A 26,176-nucleotide genomic window follows, 5' to 3' on the forward strand; every position below is an offset into this window, starting at 1 on the left:
GACTCTACTTAGTCTGTCTTAAAATTAAAAAAATGTGTGTTTTTTATAAAAAAAAAAAAATTATGTTTTTAGATGTATCTAAATAAAAATAATAACAAAAAATTTATCTTTTTTTATGTCATCTTAGCATATTTTATGCTACAGAACGAATTATTTTTTTTAACATGTATTGTTATGGGAAAACACATTTCACATAACGAACTTTTCGCATAACAAACTTGCTCCTGGAACGAATTAAGTTCGTTGTGTGAGGCACCACTGTATTCTAAATTCTAGACCAAGGTCTGGCAAACTTTTGCTGTAAAGGGCCAAATAGTAAGAATTTTTGGTTTTCTGGACCTTATGAGCTCAGTTGCAACTCATTTTTGTCATTGTAATGTGAAAACAGCCATAGACAATATGTTTATGAATAAGTGTTCCAATAAAACCTTAATACTTAAATTTGAATATCATATAATTTCATGACACAAATGATTTATTTTTTTAACCATTTAAAAATATAAAAGCTATCCTTAATTTGCACACCAAACAAAAGGATTCACTTGTCCAGCATACTAGTTTGCGTCCCCCTTTTCTAGACCATAAAGTCAACAATTGATTCTGAAAAACAAAATAAATGAACAAGCAGAACAGAAAGATTCATATATATACAGAGAACATTTTGATGGTTGCCAGATAGGAGGGGTGTTGGAGTGGTGGTGAAAAAGGATAAGAGATTATGAAGGAATTGGCAGCCAGGTCTGGTACGGCCAGGCCCGGAGCAGCGGCTGCCAGGCTGGGAGCGGCCAGGCCCGGAGCAGCCGGGTCTTGTGCGGCCAGGCCTGGAGCAGCAGCTGCCAGGCTGGGAGCGGCCAGGCCCGGAGCAGCCGGGTCGGGTGCAGCCAGGCCCGAAGCAGCAGCAGCCAAGTCCAGAGCAACTAGGTCGGAAGCGGCAGTGACCAGACCCTGAGCAGCTGGTTGTGGAACAAACCAGAGCAACAGAGGCCAGGCCTGAAGCAGCCAGGCCCAGAACAGCTCGCTCCTCGCCTGCCCCTGCCCCACGGCTGCCTCTCAGACATGGCTGGAAACTTTTGTGGGAACTTGAGGGTCTGCTGAATCAAGTGATGAAGGCTTAGATCTGGATGTGTTGAGTTAGTATAGGGCTGGGGTGTTGATCTGTGAGTGCCTTGGGTGGGGCCTGGATGAGGCTGGTTGACCTATTTGGAAATGTCTGTTGTGTGAAGTGTATCATTGGGCATGTGGAGGTATTATTGATATGAGAAAATGCTAAGTAACTGATTTACTATCTGAAAAGGGATTTACTATCGGGGAAAGGGAGGGAGGAAGAGACTGAACATAAACTGTGCGCCTATGGATGAGGACAATGGGGGATGGGGAGGGGGGCGGAGGGTGGGGTGGGAACCTGGTGGAGGGGGGAAGAAATGAGGAACCTTTGTAATAATATGAACAATAAAGATTGATTAAAAAAAAAAAAGAAAAAAAAAGAAAAAAAAGAAGGAATTGGGAGTTACAGAATAGTCAGGGGGATGTAAAATATAGCATTAGGAGTATAGTCAGTGATCCTATATAATAAAAGGCCAGGGACCATAAGCGCAATGACTGGAATGACCTCTCGACTAGTTGCCATGAGGTGCATTGACCATTTCTCGGTCCCTCCCCTACCCCACTTCCTCCGCCCCCATTCCTGCCCACAGGTGAATGGGGAACCATGGGGAAGCAGGTGGGTGGTGGTGGAGTGGGACTGGGGACTGGTTAGTGGGCAGAACAGCTGATCTCTTGGTCGTGAAACCCAGGCATGTGCCCTGTCCAGGAATCAAACTGGCTACCTCTTGGTGCATGGGATGGTGCTCAACCAATTGAGCCACACTGGCCAGGATACACTATATACTCTTTAAAATCAGGCTTCTAAGCATAATTGTTTTGAGATTTATGTTAAATAGTTTTATTTATAGATTTATTTATGTTACTTAGTTTATTTCTTTTTATTGATGAACTAGAGGTCTGGTGCATGAATCATATAGGGGTGGGATCAGGCCAGCCAGCCCCGATCAAGGTGGGGGTGGGGTTTTAGCAGGGGTAAGGCGGGCCTCGGAGGAAGGGCCTTGGGAGGTTGTAGGGGGCTGATTGGTCCCTGATGTGTGGCTGGTTGGCTGGCTGCCACAGTGCGCATCATCTTGACCGGTTGTTCTGGTTGTTCTGCCTTTCCAGTTGTTGGGCTTTTATATATAGATTAGTATAGTAAAACTTGGGTTATTTGATCGGCTTTGGTGATTCATTGGATGTTATTTGAATGATTATACCAAGTTTTGACTGTTAGAGAGTCATCTCATAAGCAAGGCCTCGGGCTTTGCAGTCAAATTCCTAACCTGCCAGTCAAATAGCGGGAGGGTTGCCTTTCTGGAAGTAGTGAAGATGCAAAGTCTACTCTAGTCAGTATGGAGAGAGATATGGGTGTTTTATGCATGGTTCTGTTGGGGAGAAAATCTGAACTGTAAATGTTCCCCCTTCTTGGAGTTGAGAGTTAACTAGAGCTATTTCCTGCTTGAGGCCATATAACAATATAGGTATTATTTATATTTGCACCTCCTACAACAAGACAAAAGCAAGAAGCTAGCATGCAAAGGAACTGGAAGACAGTAGATTTAAAGCTGATCTTTGTTTTGAATAGGCCTAGTATTCTACACCAATGACTCACTCTTTGTGAAAGAATATGCTGTTTGGCCTTTGCAGGGGAGCTACAGTGCATCCTGTGATTTAGCAGCTCAATGTGGGTTTATTCATTAGTTGAACAAAGACTTTTCTAGAAATGGGATTATATTGTCAGTAATTTTAAAGGGAAAATGCCATTTAACATGATGATCAGAGAAAATAGGCTGTTTTAGAAAAGGTTTTAAAGTACTGTATATAGGAAAAGTTTTATACATGGCCTTATTTTTTTTTTTCTATTGGGAGAGTTTTGTGCTGACAGAATTTGATGCATATATAAATACTGCTTTGTTGCTTTGAAAATTTTTTATCCTAAATATCAAGCTTTCAAAAGTAATATATCTTTAATTTACAATATGTAAAATACAATTTACAAAGAATAAAACACTCTAATTTTTCTTTTTGAATATTCTAATTCTTTTCTAATTAACATTTTTTCTTTTCTTTCTTTCTTTCTTTCTTTTTTTTTTTTTTAGAGAGAATGAGAAATTCCATTCTGTTATTTCACTTATTCATGCAGTCATTGGTTGACTGTGGTATATGCCTTGATCAGGGATTGAACCTTCAACCTTGGCATATGTGGACGACACTCTAACCAACTGAGCTTCTAATCCTGGGCTTCTACTGTTTTAAATTAGAGTGTACAATATAGTTTTAGTATTTTTTATTTTCCTATATATTTAAACAGTGTGAGATAATTTTAGTATTTTGATAAAAAAATTTTAAGAGTCATGGGACAATTTTAATTTTTCCCATTCATTATTATCACTTTGCATAGTTTCAGCTTATATGGTTAATTTTATTGCCGTTAGTAATGTAGCAAAGTGAGGACTGCTAGTGGTTAACTAGGTATGTAGGATTGAGAATGGACTCTGAAAATAGAAATCATTGTCAGGTAGCATGAATGAACTGGCTTAGGTTATAGATTATGATTTTTGAGTGAGGGTAGTCATATTACCAGTTTTTCTTCAGCTTTATTCAGCTGGAGCAATATAGGTATTGAGAGTTGAATTTAAACAGGATTTGGTTGAGGATTGGGATATGAGTGTCAAGGGAAATTAAAGCAAATGCAATGGAGTAATTATAGTAATGATTTACTATGGGATTTAGGGTGAATAAGGAAAAGAAAGATTATTCAGTGATGGACAATTGAACAAGGTGCTAATATTGGTAGATTGATGGGTCTTAGTGGTGTTGAAGGATTGTTGGAGTCTAGAGGGAATGTTCTGAAAAGATAAGTTGTAGGAAGAAAGTATGATTTAGCAGTTGAGATGATGAAGGGGTTTCAATTATCAGTAATGACAGGTTCAAAAGTATGACCATATAAGTGAAAAGTTGAAGTAGGAGAAGAATGTCAGAGAAAAAGTGGTCTGAGTATATTGGAAGGATCATCAACATGACTTATAATCTCTAAGAATTATGGGTAGTGTCAGAAAGAGTGACAATGACTTAGGAGCTAAAAATAAGAAAATAGAGGGAAATAAGGATTTGTGGGGGCATGCGAATTACTCAGACTATTTATTTATTTATCTCCCAAGGATATGTTTATTGATTTTGAGAGAAACAGAGAGAGAAACATAGTTGTGAGAGAAACAGTGATTAGTTGCCTGCCAATCAGTCTTCAACTTAAGTGTATGATTGATTTTTTAGCAAAAGTTGTATTTTTTAGGATGAATGAAAACTAGTGTAAATGAAAACATTTAGAAAAACCATAACAAATACCAACACTGCTAAAAAACAACAACAAAAAAACAACTTCTGACATGCTAGAGCAAGATTATTTTGTTATTGTCTGTGATAAATTTGCCAGTCACTAGTGAAGAGCAGATATAAAATAAGTTCTGTTCCTGACAAAAGTTTTCACTATGTATTAAGGTAATACTAACTACAGTACCAAACAGCCCCCAATTCAGTGACTAAGTGCTCTAAAGCTCATTTCTCACTATGTAACAGTTTAATGTGAGTATTCCTTAACAGGCAGCTTTTCTTCTCAGGGTACTTTATTTTATGCTTTATTGTACTGTTACCATGCTGTTACCAGTTGTCTCCTACCGCCATTCAGAAGAAAAAAGAGCATATAGGACCCTGGCTGGTGCACTTCTCTACTGTTCATATTTCTTTATTTAAAAAAAAAAAATATATATATATATATATATATATTTTATTGATTTTTTTTTACAGAGAAGAAGGGAGGGGGATAGAGAGTTAGAAACACTGATGAGAGAGAAATATCGATCAGCTGCCTCCTGCACACTCCCTACTGGGGATGTGCCTGCAACCAAGGTACATGCCCTTGACAGGAATCGAACCTGGGACCCATCAGTCTGCAGTCTGATGCTCTATCCACTGAGCCAAACTGGTTAGGGCTACTCACATTTCTTAAACTAAAAACTAGGCTACATACACCTAGCTTGGATGGGAGACTAGGAAACTTAATTTGGATTTGTTTAAGATAGTGAGAATCTGTTTGGTCAATGACTGCCAAACCTTGCCAATAATAAAAATGTTTCTTCAAATAAAATCTCTTTTAAAACATATTTTTAAAAGTGGTTACATGATTGATATACTATTAGGAGGGGTTTTGGGGAAGATTGTATATTTTGTAAACGGGTTATTCTCCAACCCCATATACTTTTTTTTTTTTTGGTAGTGGTGAAGCATGTGGAATGGGGAGACCAGATATGATAGACATTTAGGGGAAGTCATCTGAAAACAGGCTGTAATGATGTAACCACAAGGTTTTTCTTTTGAAAGGCTAAGTTAAATAGTCTTTTTTATTTGGGAGTGAGGCCATGATGCCATGCTCTTGTATCTGTGCTCATGTTTATGTGTGAAAGACAGCAATTTGGTTATGGAGGTTATTAAGATAACTTTATGAAACTTCATGATAAGTTAGAATTGTAGTTTAAATAGGCCTTTTTTTTAAATACGTTGGGAGATGTCTAATTCAACTTTTAAGAATTTCATCAAATGTTAAATACATGTTTATTTCTTTGAACTTTAATTAGTATAAGATAAATGATAAAATAGATTAACTATTATCTAAATAAACAATCTAAATAAGGCACCACAAATTGATCCATAAAGGATAAATAAGTTACTTGCTTATCACATTGGAACAGAAATTAAAATAAGATTTTGAAAATGTATTACTTAGTCATTTTCTGTGGCCAAATATTTTGTATATCAGTACTCTTAGAGCATGTTTTACTTATCTGCTTAATTACTGCCAGAATCAGCAGAAGGATTCCTCCTCATTCACCTTATCTTATAAGAAAAAGATAAATTATGTTCTTATTCATGATTTAAGGGAAAAGTTAACCAGAGAATGTGGCCACATTTTTAGTTGCTGGATACTGAACTATCCCAATGTTGGGTAAATAGCACAAAATAATATCAGACTATGAACTCATTTTATATGATAACTAGTGGCCCGGTGCATGAATTTCGTGTGTGTGTGTGTGTGTGTGTGTGTGTGTGTGTGTGTGTGTAGGGGTCCTTCAGCCCGGCCTGCATCCTCTTGCTATCCAGAACACCTTGGGGGATATCTGACTGCTGGTTTAAGCCTGTTTGGGCAGTTGGATATCCCTTTTGCAATCCAGGATTGCTGGCTCCTAACTGCTCACCTTCCTGATTGCCCCTAATTGCTTGTCTGCCTGCCTGATTGCCCCTAATCACTCACCTGTCTGCCTGATCACCCCTAACTGCCTCTGCCTGCCTGTCTGATTTCCCCTAACTTAGGGGTGTCAAACTCAATCAGAGAAGGGGCCAAAATCTAAAATCCAGCCGAAATCGTGGGCCGAATGGTTTACTGAACAGTCATAAACTGTCATTGTGATGGAAACGCAGCGGAGTGCAGTGATGACAGCGCGGTGCGGGCTACATTGCAAGGCCTGGCGGGACGGATTTGGCCCGCGGGCCTTGTGTTTGACACATGTGCGCTCGCCTGCCTGCCTGATCACCACTAACTGCCTCTGCTTCAGCTGCCCTGGCTTCGTCTGAAATGACATCTGGAAGGTCATTTGGTTGTCAGGTCTAATTAGCATATTATACTTTTATTATTATAGATTAAAACAATTAGGAAAATTCCAAGACATATAACATCTGTTAACTGAATAAAGAACTTAAGTGCATATATACACTTGTCTATGAATTTGCTTTTGTATTGTATTTTAAAAAAATCTTTATTGTTCAGATTATTACAATTGTTCCTTTCCTCCCCCCCCCCCCCCCCAACTCCCCTCCACCCGGTTCCCACCACCCTCTGCCCTCACTCCCCCCCAACCCCCATCCATAGGTGTACGATTTTTGTCTAGTCTCTTCTCGCACCCCCACAGCCCCTTCACCCTGAGAATTTTCAGTTCACTCCTTTTCTATGCCCTTGATTCTACTATATTCACCAGTTTATTCTGTTCATCAGATTTTTTATTCACTTCATTTTTATTTTTTTAATTTAAAAAAATATTTTATTTTTTTTTACTGAGAGGAAGAGAGAGGGATGGAGAGTTAGAAACATTGATGAGAGAGAAACATCGATCAGCTGCCTCTTGCACATCCCCTACTGGGGATGTGCTCCCAACCAAGGTACATGCCCTTGACCGGAACTGAACCTGGAACCCTTCAGTCTGCAGGCTGATGTTCTATCCACTGAACCAAATCGGTTTTGGCTTCACTAGATTTTTAGATTCACTTGTTGATAGATATGTATTTGTTGTTCATAGTTTTTATCTTTACCTTTTCCTTCTTCCTCTTTTTAAAGAATACTTTCAGCATTTCATATAATAGAGATTTGGTGTTGATTAACTCCTTTAGCTTTTTCTTATCTGTAAAGCTCTTTATCTGACCTTCCATTCTGAATGATAGCTTTTCTGGGTAGAATAATCTTGGTTGTAGATTCTTGCTATTTATCACTTTGTGTATTTTTTGTCACTCCCTTCTGGCCTGTATAGTTTCTGTTTAGAAACCAGCTGACAGTTCTATGGGTGCTCCCTTGTAGGTAATTGACAAAGAGAATATTAAAAGCAGCAAGAGAAAAACATGCTGCTTTTAATATTCTCTCTTTGTCTTTTGCCCTTGGCATTTTAATTATGATGTGTTTTGGTGTGGTCCATTTTGGATTTTTTTGTTTTGTTTGGGGTTTTGTGCACTTCTTGGACTTGAAGTATATTTCTTTCACCAGGTAGGGGAAGTTTTCAGTCATTATTTTTTCAAATAGGTTTTCAGTATCTTGTTCTCTCTCTTCTTCTGGCACCCGCATAATTCTGATGTTGGTACGCTTGAAGTTGTCCCAGAGGCTCCTTACACTATCTTCATATTTTTGGATTCTTTTTTCTTTTTGCTTTTCTGGTTGGGTGTTTTTTGCTTCTTCCTATTTCAAATCTTTGACTTGATTCTTGTGATCCTCTAGTCTGCTGTTGGATCTATATTGTTCATTATTTCAGTCAGTGTATGCTTAATTTCTAGTTGGTCCTTTTTCATATCCTCGAGGGTCTCACTAAATTTATCAGACTTTTCTAGAAAACTCTTGAAAAACCTTATAAACATGGTTTTGAATTCTATATCCAGTAATTTGCTTTTCTCCATTTCTTTCATTTGTGACTTCTTTGTCTCTGCATTTTGGCTGTTCCCAGAGTTGATGAGTGACTTTGTGTGCTAGGTGTCCTATAGGGCCGGGTGGCTCAATCTCCCCACTTACCTGAGGTGGACACTCTTGGTGCACCCCTTTGTGGACTGTGTGCACAGTCTTGTTGTAGTTAAGCCTTGAATGTTGTTGGTATCACTGGGAGGAATTGGCCTCCAGGCCAACTGGCTGTGAGGATCAGCTGTGTCTGCGCTGGGAGAACTTTTGTGCTGGAGACACCCTTATGAGACAAGACTTGCAAAAGCCTCTGTGCTCAGCTTGAATGGGGCGGAGTCTTAGGGCGGAGCAGACAGCAAGGCTTCCCGTCAGCCCTGCCCTAAGAGGCCCCTGAGTCTCAGTGTCTCACGGTAATTGCTGCAAGCACCTCAGAGAGAAAGCTGCCCTCGAGTTTTGCCTGCTGCCAGACAATTCAGTTTCTCCCAGAATGAGTCTGGGTCCTCAGAATCTCGCCCAGAACTGGAGATCAGAGCCATTGGGAGCTTTTGTCTCCCTCCTGGCTGAGAAAGCCAGCCACGTATTTAGTTGCCAGTTCTCCACGCGTGTGCCTCAGTACCTCTGCCTTCTGCAGCTCTTCTGAGTCTCAGTGTGCTTTTCTCTTTCCTTCTAGTTGAAGAATTTCCACACAGTCAGCCTTCCTGTGGTTCTGGATGATGTCCATTTTGTCATTTATTTATTTATTTATTTATTTATTTATTTATTTATTTATTTCAGGTAATAAGTTTCCTTTATTTTCATTTAACAATAAATGTGTACCATATTCTTTTTTTTCTTTTCTTCCATTTTGTCTTTTAGTTGTAGTTTTGAAATTGCTGTGTGAGGCAGCAGTTTAGCTGTTTACCTATGCCGCCATATTGGTTTCTCCTCTGTATTGTGTTCTTGACATAGAGGAACTTTAACTGGTGGGCCAGGCAAACTAGGTTCTATTAACAGTCTGGGAAAGACTCATTGGGATATTTTCAGGTTAAAATTATAGTAGGAGAAGAAGTAGAGTGGTGATAATACCCCAAATTAACTAAATAGTGAGAATTGAAAAACTTGGCTTATTATATTGTAAGACTTTCCAGTCTTTGTGGTATATTCTTTCTTTAGAGAGGAAGGGAGAGGAATAGAGAGTTAGAAACATCAAATGAGGGAGAAACATCGATCAGCTGCCTCCTGTACATCCCCTACTAGGGATGTACCCACAACCAAAGTACTTGCCCTTGACTGGAATTGAACCTGGGACCCTTCAGTCTGCAGTCTGACACTGTCCATTCAGCCAAACTGGTCAGGGCTGTGGTAGATTCTTATTAAATGTATGTGGGATGGTATTATATCTTCAATTTGCTAAAATGCGCTTTTGAAATGATAAAGTAATAAATGAGTGCTTTTTCTCCTTTTAAATATATATGTATTTTTATTTTATTTTATTGATTTCAGAGAGGAAGGGCGTGAGAGAGAGAGAGAAACAAAAAGATCAATGATGGGAGAGGATAATTGATTGGTTGCCTCCCACACACCTCACACTGTGGATTGAGCCTACAACCTGGGCATATGTCCTGATGGGGAATCAAACTATGACCTCCTGGTTCATACCCTGTTTCCCCGAAAATAAGACAGTGTCTTATATTAATTTTTTCTCCCAAAGTTGCGCTAGGCCTTATTTTCAGGGGATGTCTTATCTTTCCATGTGCTAGGTCTTATTTTTGGAGGATATCTTATTTTCGGGGAAACACAGTAGGTCGACGCTCAACCACTGAGCCATGCTGGCCAGGCATATTCATCCCTTGAGTTGTGTTATTTTTCCACTTCACAATAATTTAAACTTGTTCTACTGATTTGTAGTTTTTTTAGTTCTAGTTTATTATAACTTTGAATATTTCAAACTTAAAAAGTTTAAAGAATTATACAAGAACACATACATCCTTCTCTCTAGTTTACCATTTTTTAAAATATGTTATACTTCCCTCAACATATTTTTTTGGGAACCATTTGAAAGTAGGCTTCAGACTGAATGAGCCACCACTGCTAAATATTGCAGCACAGGTCTCCTAAGAATACATACATTTTTCTAAATAACAATAATAATGTTCCATCTTCTAAAAATGAACATTAATATCATTTACTCTACAGACTAAAATGAAATTTATCCAGTTCTAAATATATATATATATATATATATATATATATATATATATATAATATATATATATATATATATATATATATATTTTTTTTTTTTTGGCATTTATTGTATCTCTTTTAAGTGTCTTAACTTCCAGGCTCCTCCACCCCCCAGTTCTCAGCTTTTTCTGTTTTTATAAATTTTACTTATTTTTTATTTTTATTTGTTAATCCTCACTTGAGGATATTTTTTTCATTGATTTTTCAGAGTGAAATAGAGGGTAGAAGAGGGGAGGGAGAAAGGGGAGGAAGGGAAGGATAGAGAAAGAAGCATCAGTGTGTCTCACATTGACTGGTTGTCTACTGCACATGCCCTAATGGGGGTGGGGGAGAAAGTCCACAACTTAAGTACATGCCCTTGACCAGAAATCTAACTGAGATCATCCTTCAAATCACTAGTAACACAAGCCAGGGCAACTTTTTCTGTTTCTTTAAATGACATTGCCTTTATTTTTTTCTTTTTCATATATATATTTTTTAAATATATTTTATTGATTTTGTACAGAGAGGAAGGGAGAGAGATAGAGAGCTAGAAACATCGATGAGAGAGAGAGTCATAGACCAGCTGCCTCTTGCACACCCCCTACTGGGGATGTGCCCTCAACCAAGGTACATGCCCTTGACCAGAATCGAACCCCGGACCTTTCAGTCCCCAAGCTGACGCTCTATCCATTGAGCCAAACCGGTCTCGGCTCTTTTTCATATTTCTAAGGCAGTGACTTACAGAATGTTTTACATTCTTGGTGTGTCTGTTTATTTCTGATTAGGTTCAGTTAACACATTTTGGCAAGAATATTGCATTCAGGTGAAGCTGAATGTTTCTTAACTGCTTCACAGTAGGAGGGACATAATATCAAGTTGTCCTATTGGTAAGGCTTAATTTGATCACTTGGTAAATGAAATGGTAATTATTATATCTCTTTGAGGTAAAGGTATACATTTTTCCTTTATAATTATTTAATAATCTATTAATATCCTGTAATCTCCCATCTTTCACTCAGTGATGTTAGCACCCATTTATGATCTTTGGCTTCATTAACTATATACTAGTATATCGGCTTGGAAATAGTAACTTTTAAGTCTATAATTTCTTTCACATTAATTGATTAGAATTATACAGCTGTTGCAGTGTTGATCCTTGATAAAAACTAGTTTAAAATGTAAAATCAGAGCTGTTTATTAATGTAGATAGGTTGTTGATAATATCTAGCTTCTACATGCCAGTTTCGATTTGTATTGTATTATTTAACTTGTGTTTTCAATGAAATAGGTTACTAGTATCACTTTAGGTTCTAGATTTTTTTTAATTAACTACCTGCAGTGTTTCTAATTATAATTCTGTGGATTGCTTCTGTAAGCTCCTTAAGGATTTTTTAGTGCTTCCCCTTTCACCTATGTCTTGGTATTTTATTTTGAAAGTTCTCTTAATTATGGCTACTAGATTGAATTATAAAGTATGTTCATGATCTGAGGAAGACCTAACACTGGAGAAGTATGTGAACTTTGAGAGAGTGGAATAAACTTAAATGACTAAACTAAATTGAACAGCTATCTGGAAATAGACCCAACTCATTTAAGGATAAATTAATCATTGCTTATGAACTGAGAAGAATGGTGATAAAATAGTTATTGGTTTATAAAGTATGTGCTTGCAGTATACATTGAATAAATTTAAACTGCCTTCTTTTACTGTGCCATAGAGCTTGTTTCTGAGGCCACTTGGTATTCATGGGAGGAATTCAAACCAAATATAACATTATATTAGCTTAATTGTAGTTCAGATTGAGGTGGCTTTGTGCTTTGCAGCATATGAATTTAATATTTTTGAAGGGAAAGTTACACACTAAAAACAAAGTAAATTACAGTATTAAGATGCTCTGTATCTCTAAAGTGGGGAAGGTGGGGAAAGTTCAACTCAGAATAAACAATTATTACTGTTTATAGAATTAACAAATTATTTATGTGATAAAAGTTCTAGATGTTTTTTTGAGGGAGAACTTGGGAACGTATCAGGTTTGAAAATTAGAATGCCTAGCATAATTCTATTCCTATATTATGACGGTTAAATTTTCATTTATAAGATAATTCATAGTACCTAAATATGTGACAAAAAAGTATTTCTTTTTTGTGTTTTAGATTACCCCCATAAATATGGTCCACAGGGGGGCTGTGCAGATCATTCAGTATTTGAAAGGATGAGGAAGTACCAGATGACTGGTGTAGAGGAAGTAGTAACACAGGTAAGGATTTTAATACTAGCTTGCATTTAAGAAATAAAGATGAACTTGGGCATGTGTTCCTGCATTAAATATGTTTGTTCTACAATTTCTGAAATATTTATAACACTGGAGAAACATTTTTTTTTTTTTTTTTTTTTTTTTTTTTTTAATGCTTAAAGCAGCCAGTTAACTTGCCTATAATAAAGACATAGTGGTGAGATTTGAAAACAAATCTGTGTGTCTCATTAACATTACACTATATGTCTGAAACATAGTGAGTCTTAATTTAAAAAATAGTCAGTTTGAACTTGTGTTTTCTATAAATGTAACTATTTGTATTAGTATAAAAATTAGACTGGTCAACTTCCCCTTGTTTGCCTGGGGCTTCCCAGTTTAACATTGAAAGTCATGTGTCTTTAAACAAACTGAGATCATTAGCCACCCTAATAATAATCACAATGCTGTTGATATTTTAATTGTAAGATTTTTTGCCATTTAACAGTTGTTCTTTTATTCTTTTTTTAATCTCCTTTTTCCTGTGATAAGGGATAGGTTTATAGTTATTTAAAACATAAGTTTAGTCCTATCCAGTGTGGCTCAGTTGGTTGGAATGTCATCCCATACAACAAAAGGTGGTGGACTTGATTCCCAGTCAGGACATTTGCTTGGGTTTGTGCTGTGTCTTGGCGTGTGCGGAAGGCATCCGGTCCACGTTTCTCTTTCACATCAATGCTTCTCCCTCTCTCCCTCTCCCCCCTCCTTTCTCCTTCTCTCCCTCTCTTCCTCCCTCCCTCTCTTCCTTCTTTCCTCCTTCCCTTCTTCCTTCCATCCCTCCCTCCCCTCTTTCTCCCATTTCCTCTCTCTTAAAAAAAATTCAAAGCAAGTTTAAAATGAAAAAATTTTTATGGTAAAACATTTATCATGTAGTTTAGATATCCTTTCTAAAAGTAGTAGGCTAGAGTAATATTTCTTGAGCTATTTGACTTATAAATGCAGATTTGTGTGTATCTTGATTGGCAACATGCACAAGCGATTCTGTTTCAGGTGGGACTTTTAAGTGAGATTTTATTCTTGCATTAATTGAAAAACTATGGTGTTGATATGTCATATTGTCAGACTGCTGGTTCTAGGAATATGTGGATATTAAGACCAAAAACTTATCCTCAAAAAGTTTACAATTTGCTTGGAGACACAGAAACAATTGAGAGTAAGGGATAGAAGAGGATTACCTAAGTATAGAATGATGCTCTATAAGTAGGAGGAATTGTTAATCTAAACCACATGTGTCAAACACAAGGCCCGAGGGCCAAATCCGTCCCGCCAGGCCTTGCAATGTGGCCCGCACCGCACTGTCATCACTGCACTCCGCTGCGTTTCCATCACAATGACAGTTTATGACTGTTCAGTAAACCATTCGGCCCGCGATTTAGGCTGGATTTTAGATTTTGGCCCCTTCTCTGATTGAGTTCGACACCCCTAATCTAAACTGAGAAGTAATTGAGGACAGTAGTCATAAACTAAAAGAATAAGTAAGAGTTAGATTGGGCATGAATAGATGGAAAGACAGTATACAGGCATATCTTGTTTTATTGCACTTTACAGATGTTGTGAAGGCAAGACCCTACACCAACAAAAAGATTACGACTCACTTTATTGCTGTACTTAATTTATTGATGGTGGTCTGGACCCAAATTTGTAATATCTCTGAGGTATGCTTATATACCTCAGAGGTATTAGAGTTATTAAAGGCCAGAATGACAGTAAGCCTGGTAAATCATTTTAATCCTAGGGTGAGGTGTAAGATTAGAGACTAGGAGACTAATTAGAAGTTATTGCAGTTATTCAGTAGAAAAGTGATTTGTATTAAGATATCAGCAGTGTGGAGAGGACAAGACTACAGATTGCTAGATATAGCAGAGTTTAACAGTGGCTAGATAATAAAGTTAACATACAAAAATAGGTCACATTTCTCTTTTTTTGTTGTTTGTTTTTTAAATATATTTTTATTGACTTCAGAGAGGAAGGGAGAGGGAGAGAGACAATTATTGATCAGCTTCCTCCTGCACACCCCCTACTAGGGATTGAGCCCGCAACTGGGGCATGTGCCTTTGACCAGAATTGAACCTGGGATCTTTCATTCTGCAGGCCAATACTCTTATCTACTGAGCCAGACCACTTAGGGCTAGGTTATATTTCTTTATATCCAGTAATAGACTATCAGAAATGTAACAAAAGAGAAGACATTGTTAATAGTATCAAGAATATCATGTATTAAAGAATAAATGTAACAAAGAATTATAAGACCTAATTAAGGAAAATTATGAAACTAACTAAGGTGTGTTAAGATTACTTTTATTTATTTATTTTTAAATATATTCTTTTTTATTTTTAAATATATTCTTTAAAAAAAATATATTTTATTAGTTTTTTACAGAGAGGAAGAAAGATAGAGTTAGAAACATCGATGAGAGACATTGATCAGCTGCCCCTTGCACACCCCCTACTGGGGATGTGCCCGTAACCAAGGGACATGCCCTTGACCGGAATTGAACACGGGACCTTTCAGTCCACAGGCCTACGCTCTATCCACTGATCCAAACCGGTTTCGGCTTTAAATATATTCTTATTGAGCGAGGGAGGAAGGGAAAGAGATAAAGAAGCATCAATGATTAGAGAATAATTGATTTGCTGCTTCCTGCATGCCCCCACTGGGGATTGAACCCTCAACTTGGGCATGTGCACTGACCAGGAATGGAATCATGAACTTCTCAACCACTGAGCCACTGTGGCCAAGCAAAATTAATTTTAAATAAATGGAGAGACATACCTTATTAATGGAAAGAACATAACATAAAAATATTAATTTTTCCATGTTGATTAATAAGTTAAACATAATTTTGATATAAATTACAAAAGAGTTATTTATAGCACTTAGATGGGTCTAAAATGTTATACAGAAAAGTAAGCACTAAGAACAAGTAGGGCGAATCTAGAGGTGATAAGCAGGCAAGAGGGATTTGCCCTAGAAGGGATTAAAATTTATTATATTAATTGAGAGAGTGATCTTAACATAGAAATGAAAGCAATACAGATATGAAACTGTTATGTGGTAGAGTTAGAATCTCAAATCGGTGAGGAAAAGTACAGATGGTTGAATAAATGGAACCAGAAATAAGTGTTTAACCTTTAGAAAAAGATGAAGTTGATCTTTATCTCTTACCATATTTAAAACAAAACTAAACTTTAAATAGATTAAAGTATTAAATGTCTAAAATGAAAACATTGAAACTCTTAGTAAAAATATTAAGTAAAGCTGAAACCAGTTTGGCTCAGTGGATAGAGCGTCAGCCTGGGGACTGAAAGGTCCCAGGTTCGATTCTGGTCAAGGGCATGTACCTTGGTTGCAGGCACATCCCCGGTGGGGGACGTGCAGGAGGCAGCTGATCAATGATTCTCTCTCATCGATGTTTCTAACTCTCTATCCCTCTCTCTTCCTCTCTGTAAAAAATCAATAAAATATATTTAAAAAATATATTAAGTAAAGATTTCTCTTTCCAGCTGTGATTAAATAATGGGTATCCACATAACTTTCTTGTAGAAAACAACACGAAAACTAAACAAAATATATCAAAACAGTTGTTTTCAAATATTGGAAGCAGGCAGTACAGGATGCGATGTTGAGAAGGAAAAATAAATATCTCTGTGATTTTCCCGATTTCATAACTTGAGGCAAAACTTCAGGTTTAGCACAAGGAAGGGGATCTCAAGAAAGCGAAAAGTGCACAGTAGTCTTATCGAGTTGAAGAGACAGGTCAAAGTACAAGAAGGCAGAGTTTAACAGGAGATAGCTACACGGAGAAAAAACTCCAGATATCTGCATAACGGTTTCCTTTAGTTTTAGTTGAATACTAAGCTATACATGCATAAGGTGAAATTCTATGAGGAAATTACCAGAGAAAGAAAAACTACTGTGGAATCAATGTACTATTAGAAATTATACTTTGTAGAGATCCCAAGCCATATTAAGAGGAAGGCTAATTTGACTCCTGAGTTAAAGGCTACTGGAAACCTGCCCTAACTAAGCGGAAAAACCAAACTCCAAAAAGATCAAGTTGACTTTCAGGTAAATTAGCTGTCTGTCAGAACAGAGTTCAGTAATACTTGTTAAAAGCGTACATAGCCCTGGCCAGTTTTGCACATTAGTTAGAATGCTGGTCCTACCACTGAAGGATTGTGGATTTGATTCCTGGTCAAGAACATGTACCTAGGTTGTGGGTTTGATCCCTGGCCCCGGTTGGGGCATGTGCAGGAGGCGGTTGATCGATGTGTCTTTCACATCAACGTTTCTCTCTTTCCTCTTCCTTGCCTCCTTTCCACTTTCTCTAACAACCAATGGGAAAAAAAAAAAATATTTTAGGGTGAGGATTAGCAATGAAAAAGAGTACACAGAATGTAGATACTTAATAATCTAACATTAACAGTGTCAGCATTCACAAAATATTACTAGATGCAAAAAAATTAAAAAATGTGATCTATAATCAGATAAAAACAGAACCAGAAATTATAGGCATTAGCACAGAAGGACTTAAGATAATGGTTATAAATACATTCAAAGAATAACAGAAAAATATGAAAACAAAGAGGAGGTAATAGAAATTATAATAAAAACTAAATCTAACTTGTATAACTGGAAAGTACATTTTCTTATTTGAAATTGAGTGGATAGGCTTAAGAGCAAATTATTTACTGCAGAAGACAACACGGGCAAATAAAGGACAATAAAAATAGAAACTATCCACATCTAAGCACAAAGAAAATAATTGGGGTCTTGGGACAATGGGTACAGGAAAAATATTTGAAATGTCTATAAATATTTAATGTCTCCAAAATTTGTGGCCCAAGAATCTCAATGAAACCCAGGTAGGATAAATACAAGGAAAACTGTATTAGTAGGATATACTGCAATCAAATTATTGGAAATCACTGAAAATGAGAAAAGCATAAATAAAAGTAGCTAGAGAAAAGAAGATACATTTATATCCAGGGGAACAACTGTAAGAATAACTTCTGACTTCTCATTACACAGTGCAAATTGAAGATTACATATTGACATCTTCAAAGTGTGCTGGGAAAAAACTACCAAACTAGGATTCTATATTTTGTGAAAATAATTTTCAGAAATGAGGACAAATTAAAGATCTGTTTTACACAAACAGGCTGAGAGAATTTGTAAGAGATTTACACTTTAAGAATTGTTAAAGGAAGTTGTTTAGGTAGAAAAGGAATAGAGATAGAAATATAGATCTATGAAAAGAAGTGAAGAGCATAACATTGCAAATATGCAAATATAAAAGACATTTTTTCTCATTTAAAAATTTTATTTAGAAGGAGTGGATAAAGATAATTTATGTAAGTGGAAATGGGGAAATGCTGGGGTAGCAATACTTATATTTGATAAAATAATCTTTAAAACAAAGGCTATAGTAGGAGACAAAAAAGGATACTACTTAATGATAAAGGGAGCAATCTGACAAGAGGATATAACAATTGTAAATATTTATGCACTCAACATAGAAGTACCTAAATATGTAAAGCAAATCTTGATGGACATAAAGGGAGAGATTGACAATAATAAACTCACAGGGGATTTTAATACCCCATTGACTGGATAGATTTTTCATACAAAAATCAACAAGGAAATAGTGGCCTTAAATTATACACTAGGTCAGATGAATTTAATTTATATTTTCAGAGCATTTCCCCCAGAGCAGCAGAATATACATTCTTTTCAAGTGCTCATGGAACATTTTCTAGGATAGGTCACATGTTAGGACACAAAACACATTTCAATAAATTTAAGAAAATTGAAGTCATATCAGGCATCTCTCTGACCATAATGGTATGAAAATAGAATTTAATAATCACAAAAAAAACTGAAAAAACACACTAAGACATGGAGGCTAAATAACATGTTACTAAACAATGAAAGAGTTAACAGTGAAATCAAGGAAGAAATAAAAAATGATCTGAAAACATACAACAACCAAAAATCTATGGGACACAGGATAGCAATTCTAAGAGGGGAATTAATAGCATTATAAGCCCATCTCAAGAATTTAAGTGAATTCTCTATTACTGTTTCATCAAAATTCATTTAAAATGGTTCTTTTAAATGTCAACAACTACCGTATTTTTCGGACCATAAGACGCACTTTTCCCCCCCCAGAAGTGGGGGGAAAAAGTCCCTGCGTCTTATGGTCCAAATATAGCCTACACATACACTTTAAAAAAAAAGTTTTTTTACTTGCCCGGCTCTGTGTGGTCTCTGTGTGCTTGCCCGGCTCTAAAATGGTTCTAAATGCTGCTGTTTACTTTACAGGGTTGATTACTTGTGTTTATGACTGTGATGTTGGGTTTTAATGCACATAAAATATTTTAGGACACTATTTATTTCAGAATCTTTTTTTCTTCATTTCCCTTCTCTAAAAACTGGTGCGTCTTATGGTCCGGAGCGTCTTATGGTCCGAAAAATACGATATTTAAGTATTTGGATTTAATTGCAGTGGTAATTCTTTAAACAAATACTACTGATTTGAGCATTCAGTTTGCCTGCCAAGAGTGTGTTAGGTGAGAACAATCTATATATATATAAAAGCCAAGCAACTGGAACAACGGAATGACTGGGATGACTGGTTGCTATAATGCGGCAGCCAACTGGCCTGATCAGCTCCCTCCCCTGATCAGCTCTCTCCCCACCCTATAATGCGGCAGCCAACTGGCCTGATCAGCTCCCTCCCCACTGGGGGAGGGCCAGTGGCCAACCTCCCATGTCCCCTCCTCCCCGTTGGCCTGGCCCTATCGGTCCCCATCAGGGATGGCCGGCAGGACCCCACCTGTGCATGAATTCCTGGGCCGGGCGTTTAGTATAGGGATAAGCAAACAGATAAATATCTTTTTTCTAGAACTCATGAAGTAATAGATGTTGAGCTGCTGATAGAAATTAATCAAATAACCATAAAATAAATTGTAAGATTACTCTATGTAAGTACATGGGTGCATGGTTTTATGAGGTGGTATAATGGATGAATTGACCTTTGCTAAGTCTGAAAGAAGATGTTAGATCAGGAGAGGTACCATCAGTATGTGCAAGGACTAGCAGAAGCCAGACTGTGTGTTGGAGGATTGGAAAGAGGGCTAGAGTTGGGTAATGCAGTAGGGTGTCTCTGTGAAATAACAATAATATGGAATGGGAAGGAATTGGACAGGTAATTACAGCTTGCAGTACTGATTTGATAGCATATACAGAATTAAGGACCTTATTCTTAAAGCAATGGGAAGTCATTGAAATATATTATAGAGATGAGTAATTTTTTCGAAAAGATTTTGAAAAGATTACAGTATAGACTGTTTCCCAAACTTTTGACATATGTGTACCCCTTCTATAATTTTCATAACGCTGAGTACCCCTTGTACTCATGAGAATGTAGAATTAGGCGCAGCTAAGCACGGTGCAGTGCATATCCTCACCAAACTTTGGTGCAACGCATACCCCCACCAAACTCTTCTCTTACCCCTGGGGGTACGCGTACCGCACTTTGGGAAACACTGGAGAGAATAGATTAAAGGCTAATAGTGGATGTGGATAGATTACATTGCTCTTATTCTAGTACTCTAGGTAATAAGTGAGGGTAGTTTGGACTACTGTGATGGAGACAGGTTTCTTAAGCATTTAGGAGACAAATTTGACAGAGGTAGGTAATACATTGGGTTTATAGAGGTGAGGTGGAAGAAGGATATTAAAGTATTATAAACTATAAGACTTGCTTTATATTCAAATGATTACATATTAAAAGGTATGTTTTGAAAATATGTAAAAGTGAAAGAATCTCTTGAATAAGTAATCTCTGCAGTAGATTTTATGAGACTGAAAGTGATGTTTTTGAAGAATTTTAATGACATGGGGAAATGTCTTTGGTGTTACATAATGTAGGATATGAAATATTTTATAATGTGTACTCTTGTTTATAATACGAAATTTTTTTATGATGTCTACTCATAATAAAGCAGAATATGAAATTGTTTATAACATGTACTATATAAAATTACAATAGTGAAGCATGCTAATGATTAGAAATGACTCTCTTTTTGACATACAGACACCTAAAGAAGAACATGCTGTTAATAATGGTCCAGAACTCTTGAGGAAAAAACGTACAACTGTAGCTGAAAAAAATACTTGTCAACTTTATATTCAGACTGATCATCTATTCTTTAAATATTATGGTACACGAGATGCTGTGATTGCTCAGGTACTTATAATTTTCCTATTATTTTAGGAGCTCTTGTATTCTAATACCGTGTTTCCCCAAAAATAAGACATCCTCCGAAAATAAGACCTAGCGCATGGAAAGATAAGACATCCCCTGAAAATAAGACCTAGCGCAACTTTGGGAGAAAAAATTAATATAAGACACTCTTATTTTTGGGGAAACTAGGTAGCTATATTTTCCTCTAAAATTAAAGTTAGCATATATCTCATTTGGGAAAAATAAAAAGTACGTATTTTCGCCAAAACCGGTTTGGCTCAATGGATAGAGCATCAGCTTGGGGACTGAAGGGTTCGGGGTTCGATTCCCGTCAAGGACATGTACCTTGGTTTCGGGCATATCCCCAATAGGGGGTGTGCAAGAGGCAGCTGATCAATGACTTTCATCGATGTTTCTAACTCTGTATCTCTCTCCTTTCCTCTCTGTACAAAATCAATAAAATATATTAAAAAAAGTATGTATTTTCAATTATGATATGATGAAATATGTAAGATAACTATATAAATAACTGAAAGACCAGTTAGGATATTTCAGTGTCATTCAAAAGAGAGGTGTAAGAAAATGATTTCATGAAGGAGATGACACGGGAGCTTAGCTTTCAAAAGAGGATTGAATTTCTTTTTTTTTTCTTCATTTTTTTATTAAGGTATTATATGTGTACATATCTTACCATTATCTCCCCCACTCCAAGAGGATTGAATTTCATTTGTGATCTTAACAGAGGGAAAGATAGAGGAATTGTTTCAACAAGAAGTATTTCATTTCTGTTCTGTATTCCCATTGTACTTAGCACTTTCTAGTTACCTTATTAATTTGCATTTATGTCTTAATCCTTTTTAAAGTATAAAGTATTTAGACATACCCTTCAATATGTTATCATGTTGAAGGTATCCAGTGAGAGTTTGATGAATGCATTTTGACTTTAAGGATTTGAGACTGAGAGGATGAATGTGCCATTGTATAATTGGTGAATTAATTTTGGTGGTGGTGATGACCTTAATTTTAGATATATCTAAAAGCCAGGTGGTCATTCCATTAGGATATTGAAAATGTGATGCTGGACCTTGGGAGAGGTTTGAGCTTTTGCATGGAATTTCTTGGTATAAAATAGATATAGTGATACATTAAAAGGAGGGAGAATGAAAGGGAGAGAATGAAATCAAAAGGGAAGAAACCGGGAAAGAAAATCTGTATATAGTGAATAGAATGAGGAAGAGAGCAATGGGCTAAAACAAAACAGTTAAAAGAGGTAGTATTAAATAATTAGCGAAAGTTTCAAAGCAAAATAAAATGCACAGACAATAGTGTCATCTTATAGAGATATCAAAGATATAAAGATATAAAGATATTAAATGTGTTAGACGGCAGGAATTCTCAGTGTACACATATATCAAGATATTCAAATATCTTACAGTTTTATTTAATTATACTTTTTATTAAATAAAAGTAATGGTGGAAAAAAGTAGAATTACTTTTTTTAAGAAGATGGTATATAGATGTTTGAGCTGAGCTGATGTCTCAAGGAGGATATGCTAGGCATAAGGGAAGAGGTACAAAAGGTAGTTGATTTTCAGTTACTAGAGATTATTGGATGATATTTAGGCAAGTTCTCAATGGAATTGTGAAGGTGAAAACATTTGCAAACCAGTAACGAATGGGTTGGCAGTGAGATTCTAAGAAATGTGAAAAATAAAAAAAATATATGGGGACCTATAATAATATAAAATATTTGGGAGTGAAAAGGAAGTAGGGATTACAAGAGAAGTTGGTTGGGAGAGGAAAATAATCCAGTAGGAAAGCAGTGTAAGATATAAGAGAAAGAAAAATTGATGTGAAAAAGACCCAGTAAAGGATTGAGGTCAGAAATAAAGAGACCTTACTCTTTAAGGAAGTCATAAGTGGATAATGATGGGACATCAGTAAAGTGTCTTATCTAATAAAAGAGTAATATGCAAATTGACTGCACCTCTACACCCACAAGCCTCGGCCACCAGCCAATCAGGAGCAAGTGTGCAAATTAACCCAACCAAGATGGGTGCAGCCATGGAGAGAGCAGGAGGCTTGGGTTTCCTCAGCAATGGAGGAAGCCAGGCAGTTGGGAGAGCAGTGTTTTTTTTTTTTGTGTGTGTTTTTTTTGGGGGGGAGGGGGCAGACCAGACCTGCAGGGGAGGGCAGTTAGGGGCAAACAGGCTGGCAGTGGAGCAGTTAGGCATCAAACCAAGATGGGTACAGCCATGGAGAGAACAGGAGGCTTGGGTTTCCTCGGCAATGGAGGAAGCCAAGCTTTCTGCATACCCTGGCCGGCACTGGACTCCACTCAAGACTACAAAGTTTCAATTATAGAAGATAAATAAATCCCAATAAAAATGACGGTAGCCACGGAGCTGGAGAGAGCAGGAGGCTTGAGTTACCCCCAGTGATGGAGGAAGTCAAGCTTCAGCAGCCCTAGCCTGTCTTGGCCTCCACTCAAGGGTATAAAGCTTCAATGATAGAAGATAAATAAATTCCAACAAAAATGGCTACAGCCATGGAGCAAGCAGGGGGCTTGGCTCTGCTCCAGGCTACAAAGTTTAAATTATAGAAGATAAGTCCCAGATACCAAGGCCTCCGCTTGGGTCGCCGGGGGTATGTGGTTGTCTTGCAAACCACCATAGGCCCCTTGCCTAGGCCACCCCGTACCCCAAGAGAACCCCCACCCTGATCCAGGATACCTTTCTAGGGCAAACAGGCTGACCCCCACTCGTGCACCAGGCCTCTAGCCTATCTAATAAAAGAGTAATATGCAAATTGACCATCACTCCAACACACAAATGGCTGCCCTCATGTGGTCAAAGATGGATGACCCCATGTGGACACAAGATGGCCAGGCAGTTGTAGGCGATCAGACCAAGAGGGGAGGGCAGTTGGGAGGGACCAGGCAGATGGGAGAGCAGTTTTTTTTTTTTTTTTTTTTTTGGGCTGGGGACCAGACCAGACCTGCAGGGGAGGGCAGTTAGGGGCAAACAGGCTGGCAGGGGAGCAGTTAGGCATCAATCAGGCTGGCAGGCAAGTGGTTAGGTGGTGATCAGGCTGGCAGGCAGAGGTTGTTAGGGGCAATCAAGAAGGCAGGCATGCAAACAGTTGGGAGCCATCAGTCCTGGATTGTGAGAGGGATGTCTGACTGCCTGTTTAGGCCCCATCCCGGTAAGGTCGGGCCTAAACGGGCAGTTGGACATTCCTCCAGGGGTTTCAGATTGGAGAGGATGCAGGCTGGGCTAGGGGAACCTCCCACCCCCCTACGATTTTCATGCACGGGGCCTCTAGTGAAATATATTATAATAACCTGTGGAGAAATGTTTGAACCACCACTGTTGAGAATGGAATAGACTCAGAAGATTGCTAGGCCAAACTGAGATTAGACAGCATGACTTTTTAATGTAGTTTGTCAGCAGTGTTCTGATTTTCTTTATCAATGTTTGGCTACTTGGGGAACTTTTGAAATCATCACTGTTAATGCTTCTTCTTTATTATTGTATGCTTATATAATTTATTTGAAAATAATATATATACAGGGTGTCCCCAAAAATGTATTACACACTTTTAATTATAAAGGCAGTGTTTTAAAAAATATTTTATTTTCAAAATGTAATAGAATCTACAGACATTGTATGTATACATATTTTGTGGACACCCTATATATGTATATACAACATTGCATATATGTAATATTTTGCATAAATGGTAGCATGTGCTTTTTGTAAATGAAGATGGGAAGGTTGTATACAGAGTGGTTTAGAAGCCAGAGAGTTTAGTTGATACGTAGGTAAGCAGAATTATTTTGTATTCTGTTACCATGTTAATCTCTTCCTGAAATTTAGCAAAATCTGAACACTTTATTTGTATTTTTATTATTTCCATCCATCACCCTGGCAAATAAATTTTTGTAAATTTATATAGACCTTTTTTATTTTGTTTGCCTTTATATCCCTAGCACCTAAAACAGTGTCTAGTACATAGTAAATAGTCAACAAAGCAAAAAATGAAAATATATTTTAATTAAGTATGGAGGAAAAAAGCCCAAAACTTACAGAAAAAAAACAACCCAGACTGTACTAGTGCAGCAATAGAAAGACCAAAGTCAGAGAATGACTGAGTGTCCTGATATTACCAGGGAAGTTCTCAGGGATGTTTGAGCTGAGCTGAATCTGAAGGATGATACCCTAGGCATTAGAGAACAGCATGTGAAAAGGCATAAAGGTGTCATATTATAGGATGGATTGAGGAAACAAAGTTTTATATATCTGAGAAGAGTGCAGATTTGGTTGGAGTAGAATCTGGAAAAGCACAGAATCTTTCCTTTTAGCTCCAGCTCACTAATCTGTTTCATTCTTTCATCTGGTATTTGGTATAGACATTTTAAAAATTGAACGTGGTGGAACATGAATAATTCTTGATTTGGGAGATGGAAATTCAGTCTTTTTCATATTTTAACATTGTGTCTAAAATGTTTTTCTTTTTTTCAATCTGTAGATATCCAGTCATGTTAAAGCGATTGATACAATTTATCAGACCACAGACTTCTCTGGAATTCGTAACATCAGTTTCATGGTGAAACGAATAAGAGTAAGGAGTTTTATTTATTTATTTTTAAATTCTTTTTTTTTTTTTTGAGTAAGGAGTTTTAGTAGTTAAGTATGTTAAAAACAACAATAGGACCATGTTTACATGCTTTTTTATGCGTGCAATAATTTACATTATATTTACTGTTGCATTTTATCTTTACTCTTGGCTTTTACACACACACACACACACACACACATATATGTGCATACACAAGAATGGATACCTGGGTTTATGATTTAAAAATAAAATCTAGCCCCAACCGGTTTGGCTCAGTGGTAGAATGTCGGTTTGCGGACTGAAGGGTCCCAGGTTCAATTCCAGTCAAGCACATGTACATTGGTTACGGGCATATCCCTGGTAGGGGGTGTGCAAGAGGCAGCTGGTCGATGTTTCTCTCTCATCGATGTTTCTAGCTCTCGCTCTCTCTCCCTTCTTCTTTGTAAAAAATCAATAAAAATATATTTAAAAAAAAGAAAAAAGAAATCTAGCCTAGCTGGAGTGGCTTAGTGGTTGAACCT

At 37.1% G+C, this 26,176-nt stretch overlaps 1 protein-coding gene across 4 annotated transcripts in view; it reads left to right on the forward strand.

Moving 5' to 3' along the window:
* ADAM10 (ADAM metallopeptidase domain 10) overlaps positions 1-26,176 on the forward strand; it is a 141,035-nt gene that overhangs the window by 66,633 nt on the left and 48,226 nt on the right. For all 4 annotated transcript variants that reach the window (XM_036440621.1, XM_036440631.2, XM_045582160.1 and 1 more), the window contains exons 5-7: positions 12,647-12,750; positions 20,886-21,038; positions 25,566-25,658. In XM_036440621.1, coding sequence (XP_036296514.1) covers positions 12,647-12,750; positions 20,886-21,038; positions 25,566-25,658 — 350 coding nt within the window. The remainder of the gene's footprint in view (positions 1-12,646; positions 12,751-20,885; positions 21,039-25,565; positions 25,659-26,176) is intronic.

Source organism: Pipistrellus kuhlii, unplaced genomic scaffold, assembly GCF_014108245.1.
Source record: "Pipistrellus kuhlii isolate mPipKuh1 unplaced genomic scaffold, mPipKuh1.p scaffold_m20_p_1, whole genome shotgun sequence".
Classification (NCBI taxonomy): domain Eukaryota; kingdom Metazoa; phylum Chordata; class Mammalia; order Chiroptera; family Vespertilionidae; genus Pipistrellus; species Pipistrellus kuhlii.